General features: G+C 44.2%; 1 protein-coding gene across 1 annotated transcript in view; it reads left to right on the top strand.

The window, feature by feature from the left end:
- The first annotated feature begins 292 nt into the window (after positions 1-292).
- The window catches only part of ext2 (exostosin glycosyltransferase 2), a 34493-nt gene continuing 8101 nt past the window's right edge, over positions 293-26684 (top strand). Inside the window, exons 1-9 of the mRNA XM_080856517.1 lie at positions 293-429; positions 4283-4619; positions 4733-4956; positions 8294-8383; positions 9550-9666; positions 10060-10282; positions 11397-11536; positions 11783-11876; positions 21744-21875. Coding sequence (XP_080712643.1) covers positions 4305-4619; positions 4733-4956; positions 8294-8383; positions 9550-9666; positions 10060-10282; positions 11397-11536; positions 11783-11876; positions 21744-21875 — 1335 coding nt within the window. The 5' untranslated portion in view covers positions 293-429; positions 4283-4304. The remainder of the gene's footprint in view (positions 430-4282; positions 4620-4732; positions 4957-8293; positions 8384-9549; positions 9667-10059; positions 10283-11396; positions 11537-11782; positions 11877-21743; positions 21876-26684) is intronic.

Below are 26684 nucleotides of genomic sequence, written 5' to 3'. Positions count from 1 at the left end.
GGGCAACTATTTGAGACCGTGCGTTTCAATGACAACAAGACGTAAGCAACCTCGGGTGTCGTTGTCTGGAATTAGCTTCACAGCTGCAGGGTAACTATCAACTCGAGAACTAAGCAAGATAGACGGTCTCAGCCCACTGACTATATGATCCGCACACTCCATAGTCAGAACCCCAGCCATTGGACTCCAATGCACTAGAGGGCAGACTTGTTTTATTTTCCCTTGGCGGAGTGTCAGAAGATATCCCTGCTATTTACAGTATTTTCTTCGGTGTTTCTTTTTGCTCGACGCAGTTTGCTTCGCAGCGTCGTATGTTGCTTGCCTATACAACTGGATGATACTGACCTACACGTGTCATTTATGTTGTCAAGGAGAATATGAATTGAGTGTCTGGATTCTGTGAGGCGACAGCATTTGTCGGGCATTAAGGTCAGTTTTGGTGTTTTTCGCCAGATGGGTCATTAGCTGGCTAGCTAACAATGCTAACTCTCTAAGTGATGGTTAGAAGGAAATTACTGGAGTGGGTGTTCACATCTTAGAGTTTGTGCCTGTTTGTGTCTTCTCCTTAACCTTAGACGTTTGGCTTGGTGATCTCGACATCCCTTATCGTCCAAATTAATTATCAATTGGTGTCGTTTGACAGGCAGTTTGATTTAGCTAGGTTAAATGTGTTTAGTTACGTTAAAAAGTGATGTCAAGCATAGATGGCTGGTCTAGGATGTAAGCCAAACACACTACATTTAGAAGTAATCAGAACCCTATATGCAAGCATATATCGCTTTCATTTTGGTCTTGAATGAGTTAGAAAGTTAGCTTTTATTAACTCCGTTCAAAGAATGCATGTGTGGTGAGCATTCTAGTAAGTTTGCAAGTGCTAGTAACTTTCTCACAGTCACAGCTCAGCGCCACCATCATCTTTCGTACATTCACCTTCTGATGAAACGCCCACTGGTCTGCTAGGTCACACATTTAAACCTAGTAAGCCCACCTCGTTTTAGTACAAAAAAAGATAACCGTAGAACATTGATCAAAGGGTTTACCAACGAAATACTGAAGGTAGCCTATACCTTTAGCGCAGTGCTGTAGTCTAGTTTTCTGTGGTGGGTATACTGTCTGTGATGGGTCGGTGCCACAGCTCCCCCCCCCCCCCCCCCCCTCGGCCCACAAGCTTACAATACATATGCTAATATTGACCACAATTTAGATGCATTTTATCCACCACACACTGTAAAAAAGGGCTGGGGATTAAAAGATTCACAAATATTTCAGCAGAAGGGATACATTTTTCAATTAATTGAAGCCTTTATTTCAAAAGCATGCAATAGTATATGTATTACTATCTTACTGCATCTGGAAATGAAGTTTAATGGATGGACATTTACACCATGTGTTTCACTTAAATACAAACAAAACAGTAAACACCACAGAATATCAAGATTACTGACAATGGGGGCAGAGCTTATCACTTATTGTATCTGTGAGATTGCTAGCTTGAGCTAACCAAAACACCGTAGCCAGCTAGGTCAATTACCTCGCATAAAATTCTCAAATAAAAAAACATCGATTATGTGTGTTTGTGAAGTGTAACATAAGTCCTTTATCAATCACTCACGTTATTGTCGTTTATGTTGTTATTTACCGCTACAGATTACACCTAACAAACGTGTTATTCAGTTGCTTTTAATGTTTAACAGCAGCGTTAAACGTGACACCCCATTAAAGTCAGGCAAAGTCAGGCAAAGTCGTTGTAGCTAAGTGAAAAAAGTAGAGGTCCTGGTAATAGCCAATCAAATAAATGGTGTTTTCAGTTCCTGCCTGGTAACTAAATCTTAGACGAATTCTAGAATATTGATTGGTTGTCAACCGATCGTTTTTTGAATCAATCCATCGTCTACCCACAGTTTCTTCTAACTGATGAATGATGACTGATTGGATGGTTTCAGAGACTTTTGATACGTATCTTGGCCTAGGTTTTAGTGGATATACGCAAACCCACGAACGTTTTAGGTGGTAATACGGCGTATACCTGCGTATCACGTAGACTACAGCCCTGCTTTAGCGTAGCCTTTTATGGAAACAACGAGGTGGAGCTTGAGAGTCAAGCCATAGCCACGATGTCATGATAATTTAGTGCAGTGGTTCTCAACCTTTTTTCAGTGATGTACCCCCTGTGAAATATTTTTTCAGCTAAGTACCCCCTAACCAGCGCAAAGCATTTTTGATTGAAAAGAATATGTAATTTTCAGCGCTATGCCATCATTGTCTGATTTATTAAACTGTCAACACTACATATGAACATTGAACATTGTTGCATTGAACTGAGTGCGTTTGCATTTTAGTAAGAACCTTGTGCTTGTGCTTCACTGAAAATCTTTGTCAGTCTTGGTGGCTGGAAGGCAACTGCTCTTCTCCAGACACAGTCTGTTTCTCTGCTTTGTTGTGATCACAGTCATTGCAGAGAAGGAGGCCTCACATAAATATAAGGAGTAAAAGGGTAGTAGCTGCTCCAAAGCTTTCTCTCCCAGGTCAGGTTGCTCCTGCTTCACACAAATCCAAAACTGTGTGAGTGTGGATTTGGCAAACTTCATCTGGAGGCCAGTCAGATTACACTTCCAGGAGTCTTTCCTGATTAGTGACAGGTAGCTTGCTTCCATATGCTTTGGACAAGAGAAATGGGTTTCTCACCAAATCCAGCTGTGTAGATTTCTCCTCCATGTCAGGAAAGTAAGACATTCGAAAATTTAAATTTCGAATCAAATTGGTCAAAAGTCCCACGATGACTAACTTGACAGGAGCTCTGTCCACATCCTCACTAGAGAGAAAATCATCCACCTGAGGAAAGCAGGTGAAATTCCCCTGTTTAATCCCCCTGGCTCTTCTCCACAGCTCTGCTTTCTTCAGGAAACCTCCCACCTTGTCATACAGGTTTAAAATGCTGGTGTCCTTTCCCTGCAGACATATTCAGTTCGTTCAATTTGCTAAATATATCTGCCAGATAGCACATATTTGCAAGCCAGTCTGTGTGGCATGCATGGGGAGATCTGTGCTCAATCAGACAGGTGTGTGTGTACTCGTGTAGATCGTAATTCCAACAGCCGGTTAAGTATTCGAGAGAGAGCCATCGCATATCTGTGTGCAGCAGCAGTTGTGTGTGTTCAGCTTCCATGTTTTCGCGAACAAATCGCGCTTATTATAGGCTACAGTTACTTGCCAAAACGATAGAAGACATTCCTCCGTGATTTCCCTAAGAAAAAAATAGTTCTTCACGCAATGCGTAGCAACCCGCATTCTGACTTCAAGTTTGACTTTCCGTTACGTTCAATTACCGGACTACTTGCGGACTTATATGAAAGATGTGAATTAGAAGCACAAAAGCCGTTGCCAATGACAGCGGATATAAACTTTTCGCAGCAGTGAAAATCAAGGAACTACAAACCTGCGAACGCAGACATTTAACCCACATAGCTATGGCCCATACAAATCAACTGAACATTCTGAATAGCCGTATAATAACTATTTTTAAAGGATTTTTGAATGGAGGCTAATTTGGAATATATCTTTTAAAAATCTCACGTACCCCCTGGACTTTCTCGGGGGTACGCGTACCCCCAGTTGAGAACCACTGATCTAGTGCATTTCAACAAGAAGTGATATGCTTTAGAATGGAGGAATAAAAAGCACCTACATCCCTTCTGTTGAAAAAGTTTAGTCATAAATAGTTACGTAGTTGTAGAGTGTGGACTGTGTTACGTTGGTTTGTGTCCTAAATGTAGGTAAGTGTCCTTGATATAGTGTTGACAGATGCTATAAAGTGCATAGGCTTGCCATGACCAATAAAACCCAGTACAGTGGCCCTGGAGGTCCTCTGGAAGTTCATAACCACGGTCACGGGTTCCAAGAGAGTACATCAACGTACATGCGGATCTGTTCGGCAAGCTGCGTTAGAGAGAAGCATCTGCCAAATGCATCATTACATTATCAGGAGTGCAAAACCATCAGGGCTGTTTTATTTGGTGAATGCCACACTTATTTCAAGTTGTGTTTTATAAATTCTAATTTAAAAGAGCTCTTATATGACGACTGAAAGGATGTTTGTCAACAAAAATATTGCCCTTTTCTAAATTATTCCTCTCAAATGAAGGCATCATCAGTGTTGACTGAGCTGTGAATGGGCATCTCATCTCTCCTGCTTCTCTCTTGAGTAACTTATTTGCTGAGAGGTAACACTTATATCATGAAACGTGAGCCATGCTGGTGATGTTTGACTTATTGACCTCCCCAGTGTGAGTGTGTCCGGCGCCATCATGTGTGCGGCGGTGAAGTACGGCTCTCGCGGCCCGGCGTTGATCCCGCGCATGAAGTCCAAGCACAGGGTCTACTACATCACGCTCTTCTCCGTGGTGCTGCTGGGCCTCATCGCCACAGGGATGTTCCAGTTCTGGCCGCACTCCATCGAGTCCAGCGCCGACTGGACCCTGGAGAGGCGCAGCGTCCACGACGCCCCCCTGGCCCGCCTGGCCCCCACCAGCCCCCTGCCTGAGAGGGGCGACCTCAGCTGCCGCATGCACACCTGCTTTGACGTCTACCGCTGCGGATACAACCCCAAAAATAGGATCAAGGTGAGGAAGTACAGTCTACAATCCATAATACTGCAAAATGTGCCAAACCAAGACTACAACCAGAAATAATGAATTGAAATAAATTGTGTGTGTGTGTGTATGTGTGTGTGTAGGTGTACATCTACCCGCTGCAGCGGTTTGTGGATGAGGAGGGTGTGGCCATCAGTAGCACGGGTCTGTCCCGTGAGTATAACGAGCTCCTTAGTGCTGTCTCCGATAGCGACTTCTACACGGACGACGTCACACGCGCCTGCCTCTTCCTGCCCTCCATAGACGTGCTCAACCAGAACTCACTACGCATCCGGGAGACCGCACAGGCACTCGCCTATTTACCACGGTAACACTCACACACATACTGCTACACGTCATGTGTCTTTGTTGAGTTTAGGAGTGCTACACGTCATGCTGTACTACATGGGTAGGCTAGCCTTTCAACAGACGGTATGTGTCAATCAGTCTGAATCAGAGCCAGCTGCAGGGGGCATTTGAGATTTGCAATGGGGTAAAACATTTTCTATTGTGTGAGGCTGTGAGGGACCAGGCAGTCACCCCACGTTGTTTTGGGACGTCGCGACTGGAATGGGTGGTGTAGTTGGGAAGAAGGGTGCAGGAGATGGTGGCTTTCATATAAAAATATATTTTGTTTTTATTTACTGGCTGAATTCTCTACATCAACCCCAAACCATTGCACACAAAATAAACAAACATAAATCAGACACAACGCACTCACAGTGCTACATTAATCTAGGCAGAATGATCTTTGCAGAATCAAGCTAGGCAAATTTCACTTACCAGAATTAGACTATGCACAATTAACCACGCAGACCTAAAAAGGCACAATTCACTATGCAGACCAATATTAGGTACAATTCACTTCACAGACTTAAATGAGACACAACTCACTACGCAGACTCACACTAGGCACAATTCACTACGCATAGGTTAACTATAGTCTAGATTCTCACTAAGCACCATTATTACTGAACACAGTTCAGCAGAGCAAACAAAACAAGACACAAGGTGTCCACACAGCTAGACACAGTTCCCCTTCCACCTCACAACAGGTAAGGGTTTCTCACAATTGCCTTCTCAATGCTTTCTGTTCAAAAGCTCTCTGCAAAATTCTCTCATGGCCATCCCCAGAAAAGTCTCTCTCCATGAACATGAGGTGCCCTTTAAATAGGGGCCAGCTGAATTCAATTGAAGCAATTTGGCCTCCTGGGTCCAGCCACTACACCGCGTTCCACATTATTATGCAAATTGGATTTAAGGGTCATAAACATTTATTTTTTTGTTTTTCAATTAAAGTCATGGGTGGTATTGTGTCTCAGGGCTTATTGAATGATTGAAATCAATCTCAGACACCTGAGATAATTAGTTTGCCAGGTGAGCCCAATCAAAGGAAAACTACTTAAGAAGGATGTTCCACATTATTAAGCAAGCTACATGTTTCAGGCAAAATGGGGAAGAAAAAGGATCTCTCTGCTGCTGAAAAGCGGCAAATAGTGCAATACCTTGGTCAAGGTATCACAACATTGAATATTTCCAAAAGAATTGCGCATGATCATCGGACGGGGAAGAAATTTGTCACTGATTCACAGCACAAGTGGGTTCGTTCAGACAAAGGCAAGATGAGGAATATTTCTGCAAAACAAATGCGTAGGGTCAAGAGAGCAGCCACTAAAATGCCATTGAATAGCAGCAAACAGGTGTTTGAAGCCGCTGGTGCCTCTGGAGTCTCAGGAACTTCAGGATGTAGGATGCTCAAGAGGTTTGCAAGTGTCCTTAAAGCTTATTCGGCCACCCATAAACCCAGCTCACAAGCAAAAAAGGTTGCAGTGGGCTCAGGACTACATAAAGACTAACTTTCAAACTGTTTTGTTTACGGATGAGTGCCGTGCAACCCTTGATGGTCCTGATGGATGGAGTAGTGGATGGTTGGTGAATGGCCACCATGTCCCAACAAGGCTAAGATGTCAACAAGGAGGTGGTGGAGTCATGTTTTGGGCGGGAATCATGGGGAGAGAGCTGGTAGGCCCCTTTAGGGTCCCCGACGGTGTGAAAATGACCTCGGCAAAGTATGTAGAGTTTCTGACTGACCACTTTCTTCCGTGGTACAAAAAGAAGAGCCGCACCTTCCATAGCAAAGTCATATTTATGCATGACAATGCACCATATCATACTGCAAAGAATACCTCTGGGGCATTGGCTATAGCAGCCAATGCCCCAGAGGTATTCTTTGCATAAAAGAAGAGAAACTCATGGTGTGGCCCCCATCTTACCCTGACCTTAACCCCATTGAGAACCTTTGGAGCATCATCAAGCAAAAGATCTATGTGGGTGGAAGGCAGAACACATCCAATCAGGTGCTCTGGGAGTCTATTATTGCATCCTGATAAGACATTAAAGCAGAAACAATCAAAGAACTCATGAGTTCAATGGATGCCAGAATTGTGAAGTTGATCAAAGAAGGGGTCCTATGTTAACATGTAACTTCACCTGTTAAGATGTTTTTGATTAAAACTTTTTTTGATTTCAGTAAATATGGCCTCCTAATGCTGCAAATTCAACAAATGACAATTTTTAGTTCTTTACAACCTATAAAATATCTTGAAACTCTGAGACTTCGAAACTCTGCATAATAATTTGGAACACTGCATTTTGAGTTTTTTAATTTAGGAAAAAATACTGTTCATTGGGAGGTTTGTTCAATAAAATTTGAATTATACTCTTACAGTTGATGACTTGAAAATTATACTGACTGAATGTGCATTACTATTTAGGAAAATCTGAGCAAAGTGTAATTTGCATAATAATGTGGAACGCGGTGTATAGTGGGGGAGCCTGGATCGAACCATTGTGGCGGGGGAAGAAAATTTCACCTTCTCACAGAGGCAAAGATGGACATAATGGGGAAGAAATTCAAGTCAAAAGTAATTAGTATTAGTAATTTACAAAGATTCTCTGTGCTGACAATATTTTGTGACAAACAACCTACATCTGTACTAGTTGTAGTCGCAACTTTGCATCATGATCATGGTTGACACGAAGTTGGTTTAATTTGATAGAATCAGAAACTATCAAACTGAAACTAAAGACCATAGACGTGAAACTAAATAGAGTGGGCTACTGAAGTTTAGCCAGGGATACAAAAAAACGCTCTAAACTCTTTAAACTTATACTTTTAAACTCACTCCTTTAAACTCACACTTTTAAACTCACACTTTTAAACTCACTCCTTTAAACTCACTCTTTTAAACTCACTCTTTTAAACTCACACTTTTAAACTTACACTTTTAAACTCACTCCTTTATCCTCACACTTTAAAAGTCACTCCTTTAAACTCACACTTTTAAACTCACTCTTTTAAACTCACTCTTTTAAGCATAGTCTTTTAAACATACTCTTTTAAACTCACTCTTGTAAACTTTTCAAGCATTCCGAGATGGCAAATTAACTGTTTCCTGTTGCTGTTGCTTGCTACTTGCTCCAGTAGACGGTACAGTACAGACTCCATATTCCGTATTGCTAACCATATTTATTTCATAACCGTGTGTGTGTGTGTGTGTGTGTGTGTGTGTGTGTGTGTGTGTGTGTGTGTGTGTGTGTGTGTGTGTGTGTGTGTGTGTGTGTGTGTGTGTGTGTGTGTGTGTGTGTGTCTCTGTGTGTATCAGATGGGATAGAGGCATGAACCACCTGCTCTTCAACATGTTGCCTGGTGGACCACCAGACTACAACACCGCTCTAGATGTGCCCAGGGACAGGTTGGTACTCACACACACTCACCACACACTTACCACACTCACAAACACACACACTACAACAACACTACATGTGTCAACATACACTAGCTCACACGCGCTCACCACACACACACACACACACACACACTCACACACACTCACTCACTCACACTTACACACACTCACTCACTCACACTCACACTACAACAACACTACATGTGTCCACACACACACACACACACACACACACACACACACACACACACACACACACACACACACACACACACACACACACTCACTCTAAAGCACCGTTGTAGATGTGCCCAGAGGCAGCCAAAGCAGGTCTAGCTACAGATACATTATGTGTCAACACATACACACACACACACACACACATACACACACACACACACACACATGCCCGCGGCAAACCTCACACACACGTCCACTGTAGATGTGTCATAATCTATGTCTATGTAACACCATTCACAGTAAAACATATTTTTGCTTTCAAATGTGAGGGAAAGCCAGCTGACAGGATACGTCCAGCAGGGGGCACCAGTGTTTCAGTATGCTGGCGGTCTGACGTGGCTTTCTCTCTGGAGGTTGACTCATGTGGAGAAGAAGTGTGTTTCATTTGAGCTCTCTCCAGTGTAAATCTCACACAATACCCCAAACATCAGGCCTGATTTATGCTTGCTATTGTTTACGCTTTGCATAAGGGCCCCGTCATTCTAACACAAACTGGTGGGAGGGGCGTGGAGGTAGTTATGTCTGTGTGTGTGTGTATATGTGTGTGTTCAGACAGGCAGTTCTCAGGCACTGGAGACTGGGTGTGTGGTTGTATATTTTCATGCACATTTGTCTGCACAAGTGTTTTATGTGTTCAGACTTTATGTCGTTCCTTCTCTCTTTCTGTGTGTGTGTGTGTGTGTGTGTGTGTGTGTGTGTGTGTGTGTTTTTTGTGTTCCTTGTCATGGTATGATACCGTGAGAACAAAACAGTTGGTATTCTTGGCTTTGAAACATATTAAGAATCCTTTTGTGTCTGTGTGCGTGTGTGAGTTTCACACACATTAAGGATCTGTCTGTGAGTGAGTGGGTGAGTGAGTAGATGTGTATGAGCTTTGAACCTGTGTGTGTGTGTGTGTGTGTGTGTGTGTGTGTGTGTGTGTGTGTTTTCAGGGCTCTACTGGCGGGGGGTGGGTTCTCCACATGGACCTACAGGCAGGGCTATGATGTCAGCATCCCCGTCTACAGCCCCCTGTCTGCAGAGGTGGATCTTCCTGAAAGGCAGCCTGGGTGAGGAACATGTGTACACACACACACACACACACACACAGACACACACACACAGACTTATGCTCTGCACTTCCCTTCCCCCCTCGCTTATTCACATGCACACAAACATGGTGATGGATGTGATTTGGAATGTGATGACGTGGTGTGATGGGGATTGATTGTTTATGTGATTTGAGGTAAATAAAGAATGTTAGTTACCGTTACTATTGCACTGGAATAATGAATCATCTCATCAGTGTTGCTGCTGTTGGAAGGAAATGAGAATAGATATGATCAATATCTCCCCCTGTCCATCTCCCTCTCTCTCTCTCTCTCTCTCCTCCTCCGTCTTTTCCTCTTTCACCCTTTCTCTCCCTCTCCCTCTCTCCTGCTCCTCTCTCGCTCCTCCTGTAGGCCGCGGCGGTTCTTCATCCTGTCCTCTCAGACGGCGCTCCATAGGGAGTACCGTGTGGAGCTGGAGCGCCTGAAGGAGGAGAACGGAGAGACCATCCTCCTCCTGGACAAGTGCAGCAACCTCTCCCAGGGACACACACACACACACGCGCACACACACGCGCACTCCCCACGCAAGCGCTGTGCCAAGGGACAGGTCTACGACTACCCACAGATACTCCAGGTAAGCAATACACACACACACACACACGCACGCACACACACACACACACACACACACACACACACACACATGCAAACACATGCCCACACACACACACACACGCACATACACATGCACACAAATAAGTACACACTTAGTTTAATGATACATGATTTGCTTTGGCCAGAGCAGTGGTCCAGCATTCTCTCAGACATACACACGCACACACACACACACACACACACACACACACACACACACAGACAGACAGACACACACAGAGACAGACACACAGACACACACACAGACAGACACACAGACACACAGACAGACACAGATGGGAGATTGGCTGTGTCTGGTTGCTGATTCCTAGCGCATCTTAAGTCCAGCCTTGTCTAGACAGGAAACCTACTCATCATTTCACACAAAGAGACACACACGCACACACGCACACGCACACAGACACACGCACACAGACACACGCACACAGACACACGCACACAGACACACGCACACAGACACACGCACACAGACACACACACACACAGACACACACATGGATACGCATTTTCACACTTTCTTTTAAACACGCATGCACATTTGTTACACACACACACACACACTAGCACGCACGCACGCACGCGTGCTCACACACTACTCATTTGGCCTGGCAGAAGGGCTGCACATCTGGGGCACGTTGTTCATAGGAGATATGGGAAAAGAGGGATGAGGGAGGGAGGGATTGAAGGAGAGGGAGAGAGAGAGAGAGAGGGAGAGAGAGAGAGAGAGAGAGAGAGAGAGAGAGAGAGAGAGAGAGAGAGAGAGAGAGAGAGAGAGAGAGAGAGAGAGAGAGAGAGAGAGAAGGAAGGTGAGGGGGGGTGATTAGGGGGTGGGAAGTAGAATAGAGGGAAATCTCTCTGTATTAAACACAGTAGCGCATGTCCCTGATACATGCCTGATTTATATATATTGTGTGTGTGTGTGTGTGTGTGAGTGTGGTAGTGGGATTACAAAATGGTTCTCATCAACAGCTGGTTTTATTTCTCCTCTCACTTTGCTTTCGTTTTCTCTCTCGCTCACAAAAACACACACACACACACAAACACACACACCTGGCTCGCTCGTTGTGGTGCAGGAGTCCTCGTTCTGCGTGGTGCTGCGAGGTGCTCGTCTGGGCCAGGCGGTTCTGAGTGATGTTCTACAGGCTGGCTGTGTTCCGGTCATCATGGCCGACTCCTACATCCTGCCCTTCTCTGAGGTCCTCGACTGGAAGAGGTGTGTGTGTGTGTGTGTGTTTTGTGCATTCGTGTGTGTGTGTGTGTGTGTGTTTTTGTGCATTTGTGTGTGTGTGTGTGTGAGTGTGTGTGTGTGTCTGTGAGAATATCTACATAAGTCTGATAGTATGACCATAAAGCAAGGTAACCATTGTCCACAATTGTGCACAGTTGTCCATGACTTGTCCCAGTACCAGACTTGCCTAAATGTGTGCGTGTGTGTGCGTGTGTGTGCGTGTGCGTACAGGGCATCTGTGGTGATTCCGGAGGAGAAGCTTCCTGAGATGTACACCATCCTGAAGAATATCCCACACAGACAGGTGGAGGAGATGCAGAGACAGGTAAATCTCTCACACACACACACACACACACACACACTTACACTCACACTCTCTCAGATCCACACCCCACCCTCACCCAGACTCATGTCAAGGTAGAGAAGAGGACACCTGGTGTCTCTGGAGCGCTGAGCACCTGCTGGGTCATGGCTTATGTGGGCGTCCAGTGGAACTATGCAGGGGTTAGAGCCGTAATGGACTCCTGCTGCGCCCAGGCTGATTGACACAGCACAGGCCACAGAGCCAAATGAGACCTGTGTGGGCTACTTGCTTCAGGCTACTGAGGGTTAACATGGTGTGACGTGCAGCTGGAGAGGTCATGACCTGAGCTTGTCGATGTGCCACTCTGTGTGTGTGTGTGTGTGAGAGAGAGATGAATTGATTATGGCAAAGGCATGACCCTACTTGTGGGATGTTAAGTCCTTCCCCCAGAGTTGAGTTTAGTTACAGCTGTTCTTATCTGTCACTTTTGGTGTGAGTTTCTCTGTTTCTCTAAAAACCCTCCCTCAAAAAACACACACACCCGTATTGGACGTGTCACACACACTTACACAGACTGAAGTGCTTGCACACTCACACACACACACTGTATTGATCCTGCATCCCTGACAACAGAACTGATAACAAACAACAGAACTCACACCTCCCACAAAGTCAGACACATACTCTTAAACATACTGCAGCTGCTTGGACTCTGGGTGTTGTGGCAGTAGCAACTGTGTGTGTGTGTGTCTGTGTGTTTCTGTGTGTGTTTGTACTTTGTAAAGATTTATCAGAGTGTGTGTGCTGAGCGAGTAGTCAAGGTGACATGGGGAATGTGTGGGTTACATTTGTGAGACATGAGGAAAATGAGGTGTGTGTGTGTGAGCGTGTCTGTGTGTGTGTCTGTGTGTGTGTGTGTGTGTGTGTGTGTGTTGGGAATTTGAGTTGGTGTCCTGTGCGTGAGTTGGGTGTTGGTGCGGGGCACCCTGACTGCTTGGGTCGAGAGAGGATTCTCTCACTCACAGACACACACACACGCACACACACACACACACACACACAATTTATGAGGCGCCTCAGCACCTTTTACACATCACTCTACGCCACTTCACATCTGGACACTCTCTCTCATTCTTTTATATCTCACATGCTCCCTCTCTCTACCTCTCTCTCATTCTCTCTCTACCTATATCTCTCTCCCTCTCTCTCGCTCTCATTCTCTCTCTTTACCTATATCCCTCTCCCTCCCTCTCTCTCGCTCTCATTCTCTCTCTTTACCTATATCTCTCTCCCTCCCTCCCTCTCTCTCTCTCATTCTCTCTCTTTACCTATCTCTCTCTATCAATTCAATTCAATTCAAAGAAGCTTTATGGCATGAAGGTTTTGGATCGATTTTTCCAAAGCTGGTTTAACACATACATCATATTACACAAATGACATACACACATATAAGGACAAATAGCCCTCTCTCTCTTTACCCCTCTCTCTCTCTCATTCTCTCTCTTAACCTCTATCTGATGTTCTCTCTTTACCTCTCTCTCTCTCTCTCTTTCTCTTTACCTCTCTCTATCTAACAGTCTTTTATCTCTGTCTGAGTCCAGGAACTTGACTTAGTGTGTGTCCAGGTTTCAGAAGGGTACTGTTTTTGTGTGTTTGCATGTTTTTGTGTGTGTGTGTGTGTGTGTTTTAGGGCTGCAACTATCGAGTATTTTTGGAATTGAGTATTCTACCGAGTATTCCATCGGTTAATCGAGTAATCGGATAAAAAGTACTTTTGCGTTTTTAAACAACAATACCAATAGTGTGTCCCGCAACGAGGTTGAAAGCACAACAGCTGTGTGTATGTGTGTGACCACACTTGCGATAGGGAGAAATGAAGAGTGCATGACATGAGATCTTGGACAATTGATTGCTTACTTGCTACTTAACACGATGCCTAGTCATCACTATAAACTCATAACATATACCAATACTTAACACGATGCCTAGTCATCACTATAAACTCATAACATATACCAAAAATAATCACAAATAATGTACGTTCTAACAAGCGCTAGTGTCCATATTAGTTAGCAATCATATATCCGCTAGCGTCAACTTTTACGTTACATTGAAGAGTGACCTGTGAATGTATTTGCTGGTTCTAGTCTGTTAAAACACCCACGATCACCAAAGAAATATTCTTTATCTCCCTTTAATGTGCATTCATCAATTTCCATTACATGACGATGCCTGTGATCTCATTCATATCTCATCCAGTCGAAATCTGAACAGGATGAACCCATCCTTATAATGTCGACTCAACATAAGAATCATAACTAAATCTCCGCTTAGCATGCTAATCGCACTTAATAGCAATGTGTACTCGCATGAAGCTCAAATACACGATTATCACAGAAGTAACTTTATGAAAATTGTGGGGATATTCTCAGCTTGGCTATGGTATCTGCTAGGTGGCGTCATAGAGATGCCATTTTGCCTGTTGCGTGTTGACGTATCGAGTGCTCATTTGTCAACGGAGCATTTACATTCCGCTACTTCATTGGTCAGAATTGTCTTTGCTGTCCGATTATTTTGCCGGTAGGACCCCGTAAACAATTAATTACCACTATTGTACAGTAGCTACTTAACATGCTAATAGCTAAGTGATCAAGCTATTAAGAAAAGTCGCGATTCATTCCTGACACGAAACACTTTTTCTTGAAATCAACAACACAACGATCTAAACTAATCATCCGTCGCAATACAAATTTAACATTTAGACTTACCTTTAACCAAACCTGATTTTGAATACAGCGGTAGGGGTAGTTAATAGCTCACTTAATACATCGGTTGGTAGTTTAAGAAAATGTTACTAACGTGTTTTTACGTGAGTGAATGTAACGCTTGGCCAACTATTACCTCTGAATGTCAAAACACGTTGATATTTACAGCAGGTATGCCTTCAATACTCTCCAATATCATTTAATTTAAATTCATTGTCTTTAATAATTAAACTCTGTTATACAGTACTGTACAAACGTTTTAGACAACTAAGAATACTTGTTTACAGGTCATTTCCATCGTTTGGCTTACATATTATTTTTTTTAAATGCACATAAACATGGCAGAACTATGACAGTGTACAGAATCTTTTATTTCAATGTGAGACATGAAGTGTCGGGTGATTGCAGGAAGATAGGTCTTCAGGTGGAGGGTCTCTGTATGCTGAGGATCCCTTGCTCCACTGCACTCTTCCTCACCATGGGTTGATTTAAAAAATCTGCATGCAGAAAAGGAAGGGATACATGCAAACATCAATTAATATTAATTAAATGTAGTATCTTAGTTTTAAATAGAAGTAAGATCAGTATCATCATTGAATAGAATAGAGTATATTTATTTGTCATTGCACAAGTGCAACGAAATTGAGGTGGCAGCTCTCACACTTCAGTGCTATTGAAAAATAAAAAAAAACAATACAAATATATACAATATAACTATAGAAATTTACACTATGAATACTCAGCAAAACAAGTTTGAAAAAAAAAACCACAAGACATATTACAAATCAAAGAGACAAATACAGGTTAGTTTTGTGCATTGTTAAGTGCTATGATGGCTCTTGGATAGATGCTGAGTGAATATTATATAGGTATTGGAAGGTAGAGCCTAGTGTGTCATAGTTTGGGAAAGGGGGGCAATGTAAAGTCTTGCCATCCTGGTGTAAGGAAGATAGGTGCCAGTCTTTGGGTGGATGTCTTTATGCTAATGTCAGTCAAAATTCAATGATCTGATAGATTCTGTAGAGCTGCGGAAATATACAAAGCAAACTGCAAAGCATAAATTTGTTTTTAAAACCGGCTGACTAACATAATTCAAACCTGATAGTTGAAAGCCCGCTCACCACGTCAAGGTACAGGTTATGAGTGGGGTGTTAGTGAGTCAGGACAAGACAGAAAGACAAGGTTAATGAAAAAAAAAAAAAAACACGCTTCCACAACAAACAAATCTGTGACAAAGACAAACACAGGGACATACATAGATCATGCAGGGCAACAGGTGAGAAAACAAGTAACATCATGCATCACAATATTGATATGACATGCTGTACTTACCCTACATGCTCCTTTATGATAGAGACATGTTGTACTTACCCTATGCGAACTACTCTGTGGGGATACATGCATTTAAATTATCATTGCAATGTTTGCAACCAACAACCTGGAAAAGAAAGCACAGACACAGACGACCAATACACAGACCACACTCTCTACAGGTAGATCAGGACAGCTGCATGCCACACCCGGGATCTGTTATAGCACTCCTTCACAGTGCGACACACACTGCCTGCAATCTACTGCATGGGGGAGAGAGCAGACAGCCTACAACCTGAGCACACACGCAGACCACACTCTCTACAGGTAGATCAAGATAGGCATTTGTTATTTAGTTTGGTAGTGTACTTATGGAGATATCAGTCGTAAGTTTATTTATTTTTTATTTTAGTTCTGGTGAGTGAGGAACAGCTGCATGTTACATCCGAGATCTGTTATAGCACTCTTTCACAGTGCAACATACACTGCCTGCAACTTGCAACCTGCACACACACAGATGAAATATATACAGTACTGTGCAAAAGTTTTAGGCAGGTGTGAAAAAATGCTATGAACTAAGAATGCTTTGAAAAATGTAAACAATAAATGTTTATTTTTTATCCATTTACATGGTAAGACTGAACACAGCAACAAGACACAACGTAGTTATACTGCATCAGCAGGGTCTCTCCCAGACAAAGATTTCAAAGCAGACAGGGGTTTCAAAATGTGCAGTTCAAGCTCTTTTGAAGAAGACGTTGAGGATCGTAGACGCAGTGGTCAGCCAAGGAAACTTAATGCAGCTGATGAAAAACACATCAAGCTTATTTACCTTCGAAATCGGAAGATTTCAAGCAGTGGCATCAGCTCAGAACTGGCAGAAACCAGTGGTACCCAGGTACAGACATTTACTGTCCGGGAAAGTCTGGCCAGAAGTGGTCTTCATGGAAGAGTTGCAGCCAAAAAGCTCTACCCCGACAAGGAAACAAGGCCAAGTGACTGAACTAAGCACGAAAACATAGAAACTGGGGTGCAGAAACATGGCAGAAGGTGCTCTGGACTGATGAGTCAAAATTAGAAATATTTGGCTGTAGAAGAAGGCAGTTTGTTCGCCGAAGGGCTGGAGAGAGGTACAATAATGAGAGTCTGCAGGCAACAGTGAAGCATGGTAGAGGTTCCTTTCCAGTTTGGGGCTGCATTTCTGCAAGTGGAGTTGGAGATTTGGTCAGGATGAATGGTGTACTCAATGCTGAGAAATACAGGCAGATATTAATCCATCATGCAACACCATCAGGGAGGCGTATGATTGGCACCAAATGTATTCTGCAGCAGGAACATAACCCCAAACATACAGCCAATGTCATTAACAACTATCTTCAGCTTAAAGAAGAACAGAAAGTCCTGCAAATGATGGTATGACCCCCACAGAGCCCTGATCTCTACATCATCGAGTCTGTCTGGGTTTACATGAAGAGACAGAAGAATTTTAGGAAGCCTACATCCACAGAAGATCTGTGGTTAGTTCTCCAAGATGTTTGGAACAATTTACCAGCCGAGTTCCTTCAAAAACTGTGCGCAAGTGTATCTGGAAGAATTTATGCTATTTTGAAGGCAAAGGCTGGTCACACATACATTCTCACAGACACACAGGGTAAGCGCACACACACAACCTCCACTCAATCTAAACTTCAGGACAAAAGCATTGTAAATGTTGGATTTGAAATGTAATATCCCATTGGCAAGTCTGCAGCATGGATTTTTCTATACAGTGACAAATTGTCACAAAATTACATTTTTCCCTGGTTCGCAATGTTTGGAGGAGGAAACCGCCATTGCTGCTTGCAGCTATATTTGTAGACTTTTTCTGTTAGTACCATGGGAGTCAATGGCAGCCCCTAGAACCATATGATAACTTTTTCTGAAATTTGGCACACTCATTAAGGACAGTCCCTTCTTCATTCACACCAAGTTTCATGGCTCTCATTATATCTTGGCAAATCTTTGACAAATCAACACCAAACTTGATATGTCACTGGAAGACACTACAACATGTTGCCATGTGCAAAGGCAACTTCATATCTTGAAAAATGATTGATATAAAGCAAATTGGATAGATTGTTAACGCTAAAACAATGCTTTACACATCAACAGGTCAAAAAGTGATACTCTGATTGAATCACAAGTTCATGTGAAGACACTTGAGAATGTTTAGAACACAAATCTGAAAAAAAATTTGACTGTAAGATGAAAAGTAGATTTTTGGTGAATATTTGAAATACGCATGCTTGGCTAATTGCTAGGGTGTTTCTCAAGTCTGCCTCTCTGCCCCTGCCCCTCTGGTCTTGCGCGCGTGTGCGCTCCAGATTCTCTCTCTCTCTCACACACACACACACACACACTCACACACACACACACACACACACACACACAGGGACAGGGACAGGGACAGGGACAGGCTCCTTTGACACGCGCAAGCACACACACACAACATTTAAGGAAATTTAGGGATGACCACACCCCTTCTCACTCTTAGCTTGAAGCCATGGCCCTTGAGGATCTTCAAAGTAATTGCCTATGTAATATCCCATTGGCAAGTCTGCAGCATGGATTTTTCTTTACAGTGACAAATTGTCACAAAAATACATTTTTCCCTGGTTCGCAATGTCTGGAGGAGGAAACCGCCATCGCTGCTTGCAGCTATATTTATTATTATGTTGCTGCAATGGGAGTCAATGGCAGCCCCTAGAACCATATGGTAACTTTTTCTGAAATTTGGCACACTCATTAAGGACAGTCCCTTCTTCATTCACACCAAGTTTCATGGCTCTCTTTAGACCACTCTAGCGCCACCAACAGGTCAAAGTTGGACATTTGTAACACACGCAACTTTTGAACCGTATGACCGATTTTCAAAAATGAGGTACCATTGGATTCCCTGGATCAAGACGAATTAAACCCACCCCATGGCGTCAATTTCCGGTTATATAGATTTTCTGCTATTTCCGGTTTTATCAAAAACCTTTGAAAGCCTACTCCTCCTACAATTTTTGGCAAATCTTCTTCAAAATCACCAGAGATGATCTTCAGCCTCACAAAAGTTACTTTTTAGAATTTTGATCCTCACAACCGTTTGTCCGGTACAGCCACTCAAATTCAGCAGAAAAGTCGCCAAACAGGAAGTGAGGTCATATCTTGGCAAATCTTTGACAAATCAACACCAAACTTGATATGTCACTGGAAGACACTACAACATGTTGCCATGTGCAAAGGCAACTTCATATCTTGAAAAATGATTGATATAAAGCAAATTGGATAGATTGTTAACGCTTAAAAATTTGACTGTAAGATGAAAAGTAGATTTTTGGTGAATATTTGAAATACGCATGCATGGCTAATTGCTAGGGTGTTTCTCAAGTCTGCCTCTCTGCCCCTGCCCCTCTGGTCTTGCGCGCGTGTGCGCTCCAGATTCTCTCTCACACACACACACACACACACACACACACAGGGACAGGGACAGGCTCCTTTGACACACGCAAGCACACACACACAACATTTAAGGAAATTTAGGGATGACCACACCCCTTCTCACTCTTAGCTTGAAGCCATGGCCCTTGAGGATCTTCAAAGTAATGCATTTGAAATGTAATATCCCATTGGCAAGTCTGCAGCATGGTAATCGTTTCAGCCCTAGTGTGTTTGTGCTGGGTTTCAGAAGGGTGCTGTTTCTGTCTGTTGGCATTTGTGTGTGTGTGTGTGTGTGTGTTTGAGTTGTAGGTGTGGTGTTAGTCCTTTCATGACCAGCAGGGGGTGCTGTCCTTTGCTGTAGTGGTGCCCTTCAGTCCCTCAGAGGCTGTTAGAATGTCTACAGCATCTCTCTGGCATGGAGGGGAAAGTGTGTGTGTAGCTCTGTTTGAAGTGGAGCTACATGTATGTTGTTGAGGTTGTGTGTGTAGCTCTGTGTGTAAGGGAGCTATTTGTGTGTATGTTGTTGAGGTTGTGTGTGTAGCTCTGTGTGTAGGGGAGCTATTTGTGTGTGTGTTGTTGAGGTTGTGTGTGTAGCTCTGTGTGTAGGGGAGCTATTTGTGTGTGTGTTGTTGAGGTTGTGTGTGTAGCTCTGTGTGTAGGGGAGCTATTTGTGTGTGTGTTGTTGAGGTTGTGTGTGTAGCTCTGTGTGAAGTGGAGCTACATGTGTATATGTTGTTGAGTTTGCGTGTGTAGGGGAGCTATTTGTGTGTGTGTTGTTGAGGTTGTGTGTTTGATCTCTACTCTGTCTTAACCTGGCCCAGATTTCTATTCAAGCTGGTGAAGAATCACTGTCCGTGTTTGTGTGTGTGCGTCTGTGTATGCGTGCATGTGCGTCTGTGTGCGCGTCCGTCTGTGTGTGCGTCTGTGTGTTTGTGCGCGTGCAGTCCTCGCTCTTATCCTCCCTCATTTCCTCCCTTCTTCTTCCTTGTATCTTTTCTTTCCTTCTCTTATACTTGTGCTATGCTGTTTGATGTCTGTTCTCTCTCCCTCTCTCTCTCCTTCCCCTTCTCTCTGCCCCCGTCTCTTCCTCTGTTTCCTCTTTCTCCTCGTTCTCTCATGATCTGTCTCTTCTCTCCTTGTTAAAATTCTTTCAGATACTCAAAGAGGGGGTGTGTGTGTGTGTGTGTGCGCGCGTCTGCAGTTTTGTGAGTGTGGTTGTGTGTGAGAGAAAGTGTTCTCATCAGTGGGTGATCTGTGGGACACACACACACACACACAAATACAATTGAACGATTGTTGAAAGAGTCTGTGTGTGAGGATAGGTTTAAAGAGATGGATCTTGTAGAGTTTACGTGTGAGAGTGGAGAGAGATTCTCACTGTGTGTGTTTTAGTAAAACGGTGTGTGTGTTGTATAGATATTGATGATATTTGATGTGACAGAGCGTCTGGTTGGCAGGATATGAGCCTTCCTGCTGCCGCCACTCAATGACCCCCCTCAGTAAACAGCCTGTGTGTGTGTGTGTGTGTGTGTGTGTGTGTGTGTGTGTGTGTGTGTGTGTGTGTGTGTGTGTGTGTGTGTGTGTATGTGAGTGTGTGCGCGCGTCTGTGCGCGTGTGTTTAATAGCTGGTCTGCCGCTGCCCTTCTCTTTTTTTGACCCCCACATGTCACTCATTAAGACATGCAGGTCAGCCACGCGACTGAGTGTGTGAATACAATCATTAAAGTGTGTGTGTGTGTGTGTGTGTGTGTGTGTGTGTGTGTGTGTGTGTGTGTGTGTGTGTGTGTGTGTGTGAGTGAAAGTGTGTGCTTATGGGCTCCTTTCAGTCTCAGGGCTGTTCCAGCTGAGTGTTTACAACTACTGGGGTCTGCTACAACCCAGCTCACCCCTTAATACACACGCTCACACACACACAGGCCTACTCACTTACACGTAAACACTTACACACACACACACGCTCACACACAAACACGCTTACACGCACACACACTTCATGACTCTCTTCATGACACACACATCCGTCCTGGACAGACCTGGATGGAAGGGTAGAAAAAGAGTTTTTTCTCTGTATGTGTGATGCGTGCTAACTGTGTGTGTGTTGTGTGTTGACTGTGTGTGCTCACTGTGTGTGTGTTGTGTGCTGACTGTGTGTGTGTTGTGTGTTGACTGTATGTGTGTTGCGCGCTGACTGTGTGTGTGTTGTGTACTGACTGTGTGTGAGTTGTGTGCTCACTGTGTGTGTGTTGCGTTCTGACTGTGTGTGTGTGTGTGTTGCGTTCTGACTGTGTGTGTGTGTGTGTTGCGTTCTGACTGTGTGTGTGTGTGTGTGTGTGTGTTTTTTTCTCAGGCGCGCTGGTTCTGGGAGGCCTACTTCAGCTCCATGAAGGCCATTGGACTGACGACCCTCCAGATCATCAACGACCGCATCTACCCCTACGCTGCACGCACCTACGAGCAGTGGAACAACCCGCCCGCAGTGGTACAGACACACACACACACACACACCCATGCAGCCTGCACCTACACACACACACTCACGTTCTCTCTGTCTTTCTCTGTCTGCGCCTCTCTCTTTTGAACTTCCGCTCTCTTTAACACACACACACTCACTCTCATCCTTCATGGTTTGTGGAATGGTGTTGACAGTGATTGGTGAACTGGTGATTGTGTGTGTGTGTGTGTGTGTGTGTGTGTGTGTGTGTGTGTGTGTGTGTGTGTGTGATCTCTTTGATGCCAGAGTTCTGACTCTGAAGGGATCTGGTTGTGCCTTCATCTCTGTCTCTGTGTGTGTGCATGCGTCTGTTGTGACAGACAGACAGAAACATTTACTTACTCTGAAGTTGGCTGACAAACCACATTAGCATCACTAGCTAACAGTAAGCTCATTAGACCTTTTGATGGTTCAAACTGTTGGTGTAAACATAACTGTCTTATCCTATATCTCACTGCCTATATATATATATATTTATACCTTTATCTATATATATCTTGCACATATGAACTTACACTCTCTCACACTCACTCTCACACAGATTCTCTTTCTCTCATTTACCCTCGCTCTGTCATTCATTCACACACAGTCTCACACATTCACACACACGCTCTCTCTCCTCGCTCTCTCTTCTTCTCTCACATACACATACACACACACACTTTCTCTCTCTCTCTCTCTCTCTCACACACACACACACACGCAGTGGCTGGCTCCAGTCTGTGTCTGACTTTTTCCTCAAGGATTAATGGCTGAAAATCCCAAGAGGGGAACAAACAAACAGATAAACAAGCAAACAGTTGACAGACAGGCAGACAGAGACAGACATACTGGAGCTGACTGACAGACAGACAGACAGACAGACAGATTTGTAGGCAGGCAGACAGAAAGGAAGGCAGGCAGAGAGATAGATTTAGAGACAGATATACAGAGGCCGACAGACAGACAGGCAGGAGCTTTCAGGGCTTTTCTGCAATAGTAATACTGTGAGCTGCTCATGAAGTAGGATCATGTAAGAGACACACACACACACACATACACACACACACACACACCTCATCATCTTTTTTTGTTTTCCTCTTTCTCTCTCTCTCTCCCAATCCCTCTTTATTTCTCTCTTTCTCCCCATCCCTTTTTCTCTCTCTCCCACTCTTTCTCTCTCTCTCCCCATCCTTCTTTCACTCTCTCTCTCTCTCTCTCTCTCTCTCTCTCTCTCTCCCATCCCTCTTGCATTCAATTCAATAAGCTTTATTGACATGAATGTTTTTTTAACACTATTGTCAAAGCATGTAACACACACATATCAACTGAATAATTATTGTATACATATACAGTTTAACCATATATACGCACATATACATACACACACATACATACACATACACATGCACACACTGTACATACACATAGACACACATAAACGCACACACACACACACACACACACACACACACACACACACACACACACACACACACACACACACACACACACACACACACACACATTATTCTTACTGGCTGTCCCTAAGGTTATGGCAGTCTGCTACATATCTTGCAGCTAGACTGGCCAAATCCCCATGTTCCCCAAGTATGTAAGGCAATCTTTCCTCGCCTGTGAGACCATGGAAGTTTGGGATGACCTGACTGAACCTCTCAAAAGAGTCTTTTCTAATTCTGTCATATTTTGGGCATTCCATGAGGAAGTGTGCCTCCGTCTCCACGGCCCCTAGACTGCACTGTGAGCACAGCCTCTCCTCTCTGGGCAGCCAGGTCTGCCTGCGTCTGCATTCTCTCTCTCTCTCATCCCTCTCTCTCTCTCCCTCCCTCCCTCCCCTTCTCTCTTTCATTGATGATCGTTATCGGAGGTCTGAGTGTGACCTTTGACCCCTGTGAGATCAGAACTCTTCATCTGTGCGCTGTGGCAGCAGGCTGGGCAGAGAGAGCACAACACTTGATTAATCCCTCTCCTCACGGCCCATGGTGTGTGTGGAAGGCGGTGTGGGTGGGTGTGTCTGCGTGCGCGTGTTTTCACTCTCAACGCGTTCTTCTCTTCTTGCTTTTTTCTTTCTCTCCTCCTCCCTTCCCTCCCTTCCCTCCCATATCACCTCTTCTCAGTTCTCTCCTCTCTCTCTCTTTAGTGTGTGTGTGTGTGTGTGTGTGTGTGTGTGTGTGTGTGTGTGTGTGTGTGTGTGTGTGTGTGTCTGCATGCACAGGGGTCCTAATTGAAAGCAGATTCGGGGAGGGTTGTCCACAGAGGGGCCAGTAGAGAGGTGTCCACAATACTCTCCGTCTCACACACACACACACACACACACACACACACACACACACACACACACACACACACACATACACGCACGTTTCTCTCTCGCTCGGTCACAAACATGCATGGAGGCTTGCTCTCTCTGTCCCACATGCACTCACTCTTTCTTGCTCTCTCTTTATCTTCCTCATTCTCTCTCTCACAGGCACACTCACACACACTCACACTCACACAAACACACACACACACACACACTCTCTCTCCCTCTCCCCTTTCTCTTTTTGTCTGTTTCTGTGTTTGCCGTGGGTTCTCTACTCAGCCTCAGGAGGGGCTTAGAGTAAAGGCTGTGAACACACACACACACACACACACACACACACACACACACACACACACACACACACACACACTGCTGCAGCTATCGGAAGACTGAGGGCTTATTTATGGACCTGTATCAGTCATGCAGTGGTTGGCTTTGATAAAGGCTTGAGGTGTGTGTGTGTGTGTGTGTGTGTGTGTGTGTGTGTTTTCCATTTCAAACAGATTTGAAGTCACCTGTCTTTGTGCCATATGTAAGCTTAAACTCAAACATGGAGCTCCCAAGAAGACACACACATCATAGAGTTCAGTTTGTGTTAACCCTCTAATCAGAATAACCAGTTACTTCTTGTACTTCTAGGTGTTTGGTGTCCTGACCCTCTACACACACACACACACACACACACACACACACACACACACACACACACACACACACACACATACACACACACACACACACACACACACACATACATACACACACACTCGTGCACACACACACACACACACTCACACACTCACACACTCACACATACATACACTTGCTCAGTCACACATGGCTGTCATGAGTGTCTCTGTTTCAAAAGCTACTGGTATGGTACTGTGTGTGTGTGTGTGTGTGTGTGTATGTGTGTGTGTGCACGAGTGGGTGTGTTTGTGTGTGCCCTAAGTGAGAATGGAGGAACGTGTTTTTGGTTGCATCCCATAATAAGCCCTCTTTATGATCCTGTAGAACAGTGTTTCTCAAACTTTTTCAGACCAAGGACCACCTAGCCAATAAAAGAAAACTTGCGGACCATCTAATAAATAGAAAATCCCCAACAGACCTGGCGCCAGACAATTGTTAGCGGCACATTTCGGGAATTTCGCGGGTGGGCTCTCCTTTTTTTACGTGCTGGTAGGCTGGTTATAGATATGACAATACGCAAGACAAAGCATCTGGAACCCTGCTCCATGCGTGACTTGGTTATGTTACAAACTATAATTCGCTCACGGCCTCATACTCCCATCACACACTCAGACAGGCCAATGTATCACAAAATACAACGATGTGCACACCGACCGCAGTAATTCAGTACCAACAGTAGGCTAGCCCACTGGAATTAATAAATGCATCCTAGTAGACATCATTTCGGAATTAAGAGCTGTCATTATCCAACGTCACACAACACAGAATATAGTTATCATCTTGTTGTCTCCGCAGCGGTAGAAAAAAACGCTGTTTGAATGCAGCTCAGCAGGCGGGATAATGCCCAATAAGGCTGAACCATCTTGTCGTTGCACCTTCTCCTTGTCTGTGTCAGAGGCTTTCTCATTTCATTTTCTTTTCATAGTCGCGGTCTTAAGCCACCAATCCATTACATTGTTAATAGATTAGGCAACTCTTTATTAGATTAGGTGTTCTCTTCGTTCTGAGTTGTATAAGGTAAATCGCTACTCCGCCTGTTGTTGTGGCAGTGAATTGTTTTCAGCACCCGCAGCCGCTGGAGCACTATTAACAGGACACAAATGCTAACTAGTACGTACTACTACCCGCCCACCGCCCGACTATCCGACGCAACCGTTTGAGTACCCTAATGGCACCTTTAGACATGGCCTGTAGGGGTCACTCACACAAACACACACTCACTCACTCTCTCTCACACATACACTCTTACCTCTGATGTGCTATTCCCCAACATACTATGTGCAAACGCACACTCATATATGGGCACACATACACTCACTCACAGATACACACACACACACACACACACACACACACACACACACATACACACACACACACACACACACACACACACATACACTCACACACATACACACACAGGTCCTTATGGCTGAGACTGCATTGAGATAAAGAGTATGTGGGTATGTGTAATGCATGAACATGTGTGTGTGTGTGTGTGTGTGTGTGTGTGTGTGTGTGTGTGTGTGTGTGTTTGTGTGTGTGTTGATGCTGGTTTGACTTTAACAGCCATTTCTTGTGCCCTCATAAATGCCCTCAGTAGAAAGGGTGTGTGAGATCACCCTCACCACCACAGAGTTCGAGTCATGGAAAAATGAGTGTGTGTGCACACTAATGATCTCTGAATGCACATCAAACAATCCCTGTGTGTGTCTGTGTGTGTGTGTGTGTGTGTGTGTGTTTGTGTGCGTTTGATATAGATGTGCTTCGAGTTGGTTTGTGGGTGAAGAGTGTATTTGCTT

Source organism: Sprattus sprattus (genome assembly GCF_963457725.1).
Source record: "Sprattus sprattus genome assembly, chromosome: 18".
In the NCBI taxonomy this organism is placed as follows: domain Eukaryota; kingdom Metazoa; phylum Chordata; class Actinopteri; order Clupeiformes; family Clupeidae; genus Sprattus; species Sprattus sprattus.
The sequence above is the reverse complement of the archived record's forward strand: the minus strand, read 5'-3'. Positions and strand labels throughout refer to the sequence as shown.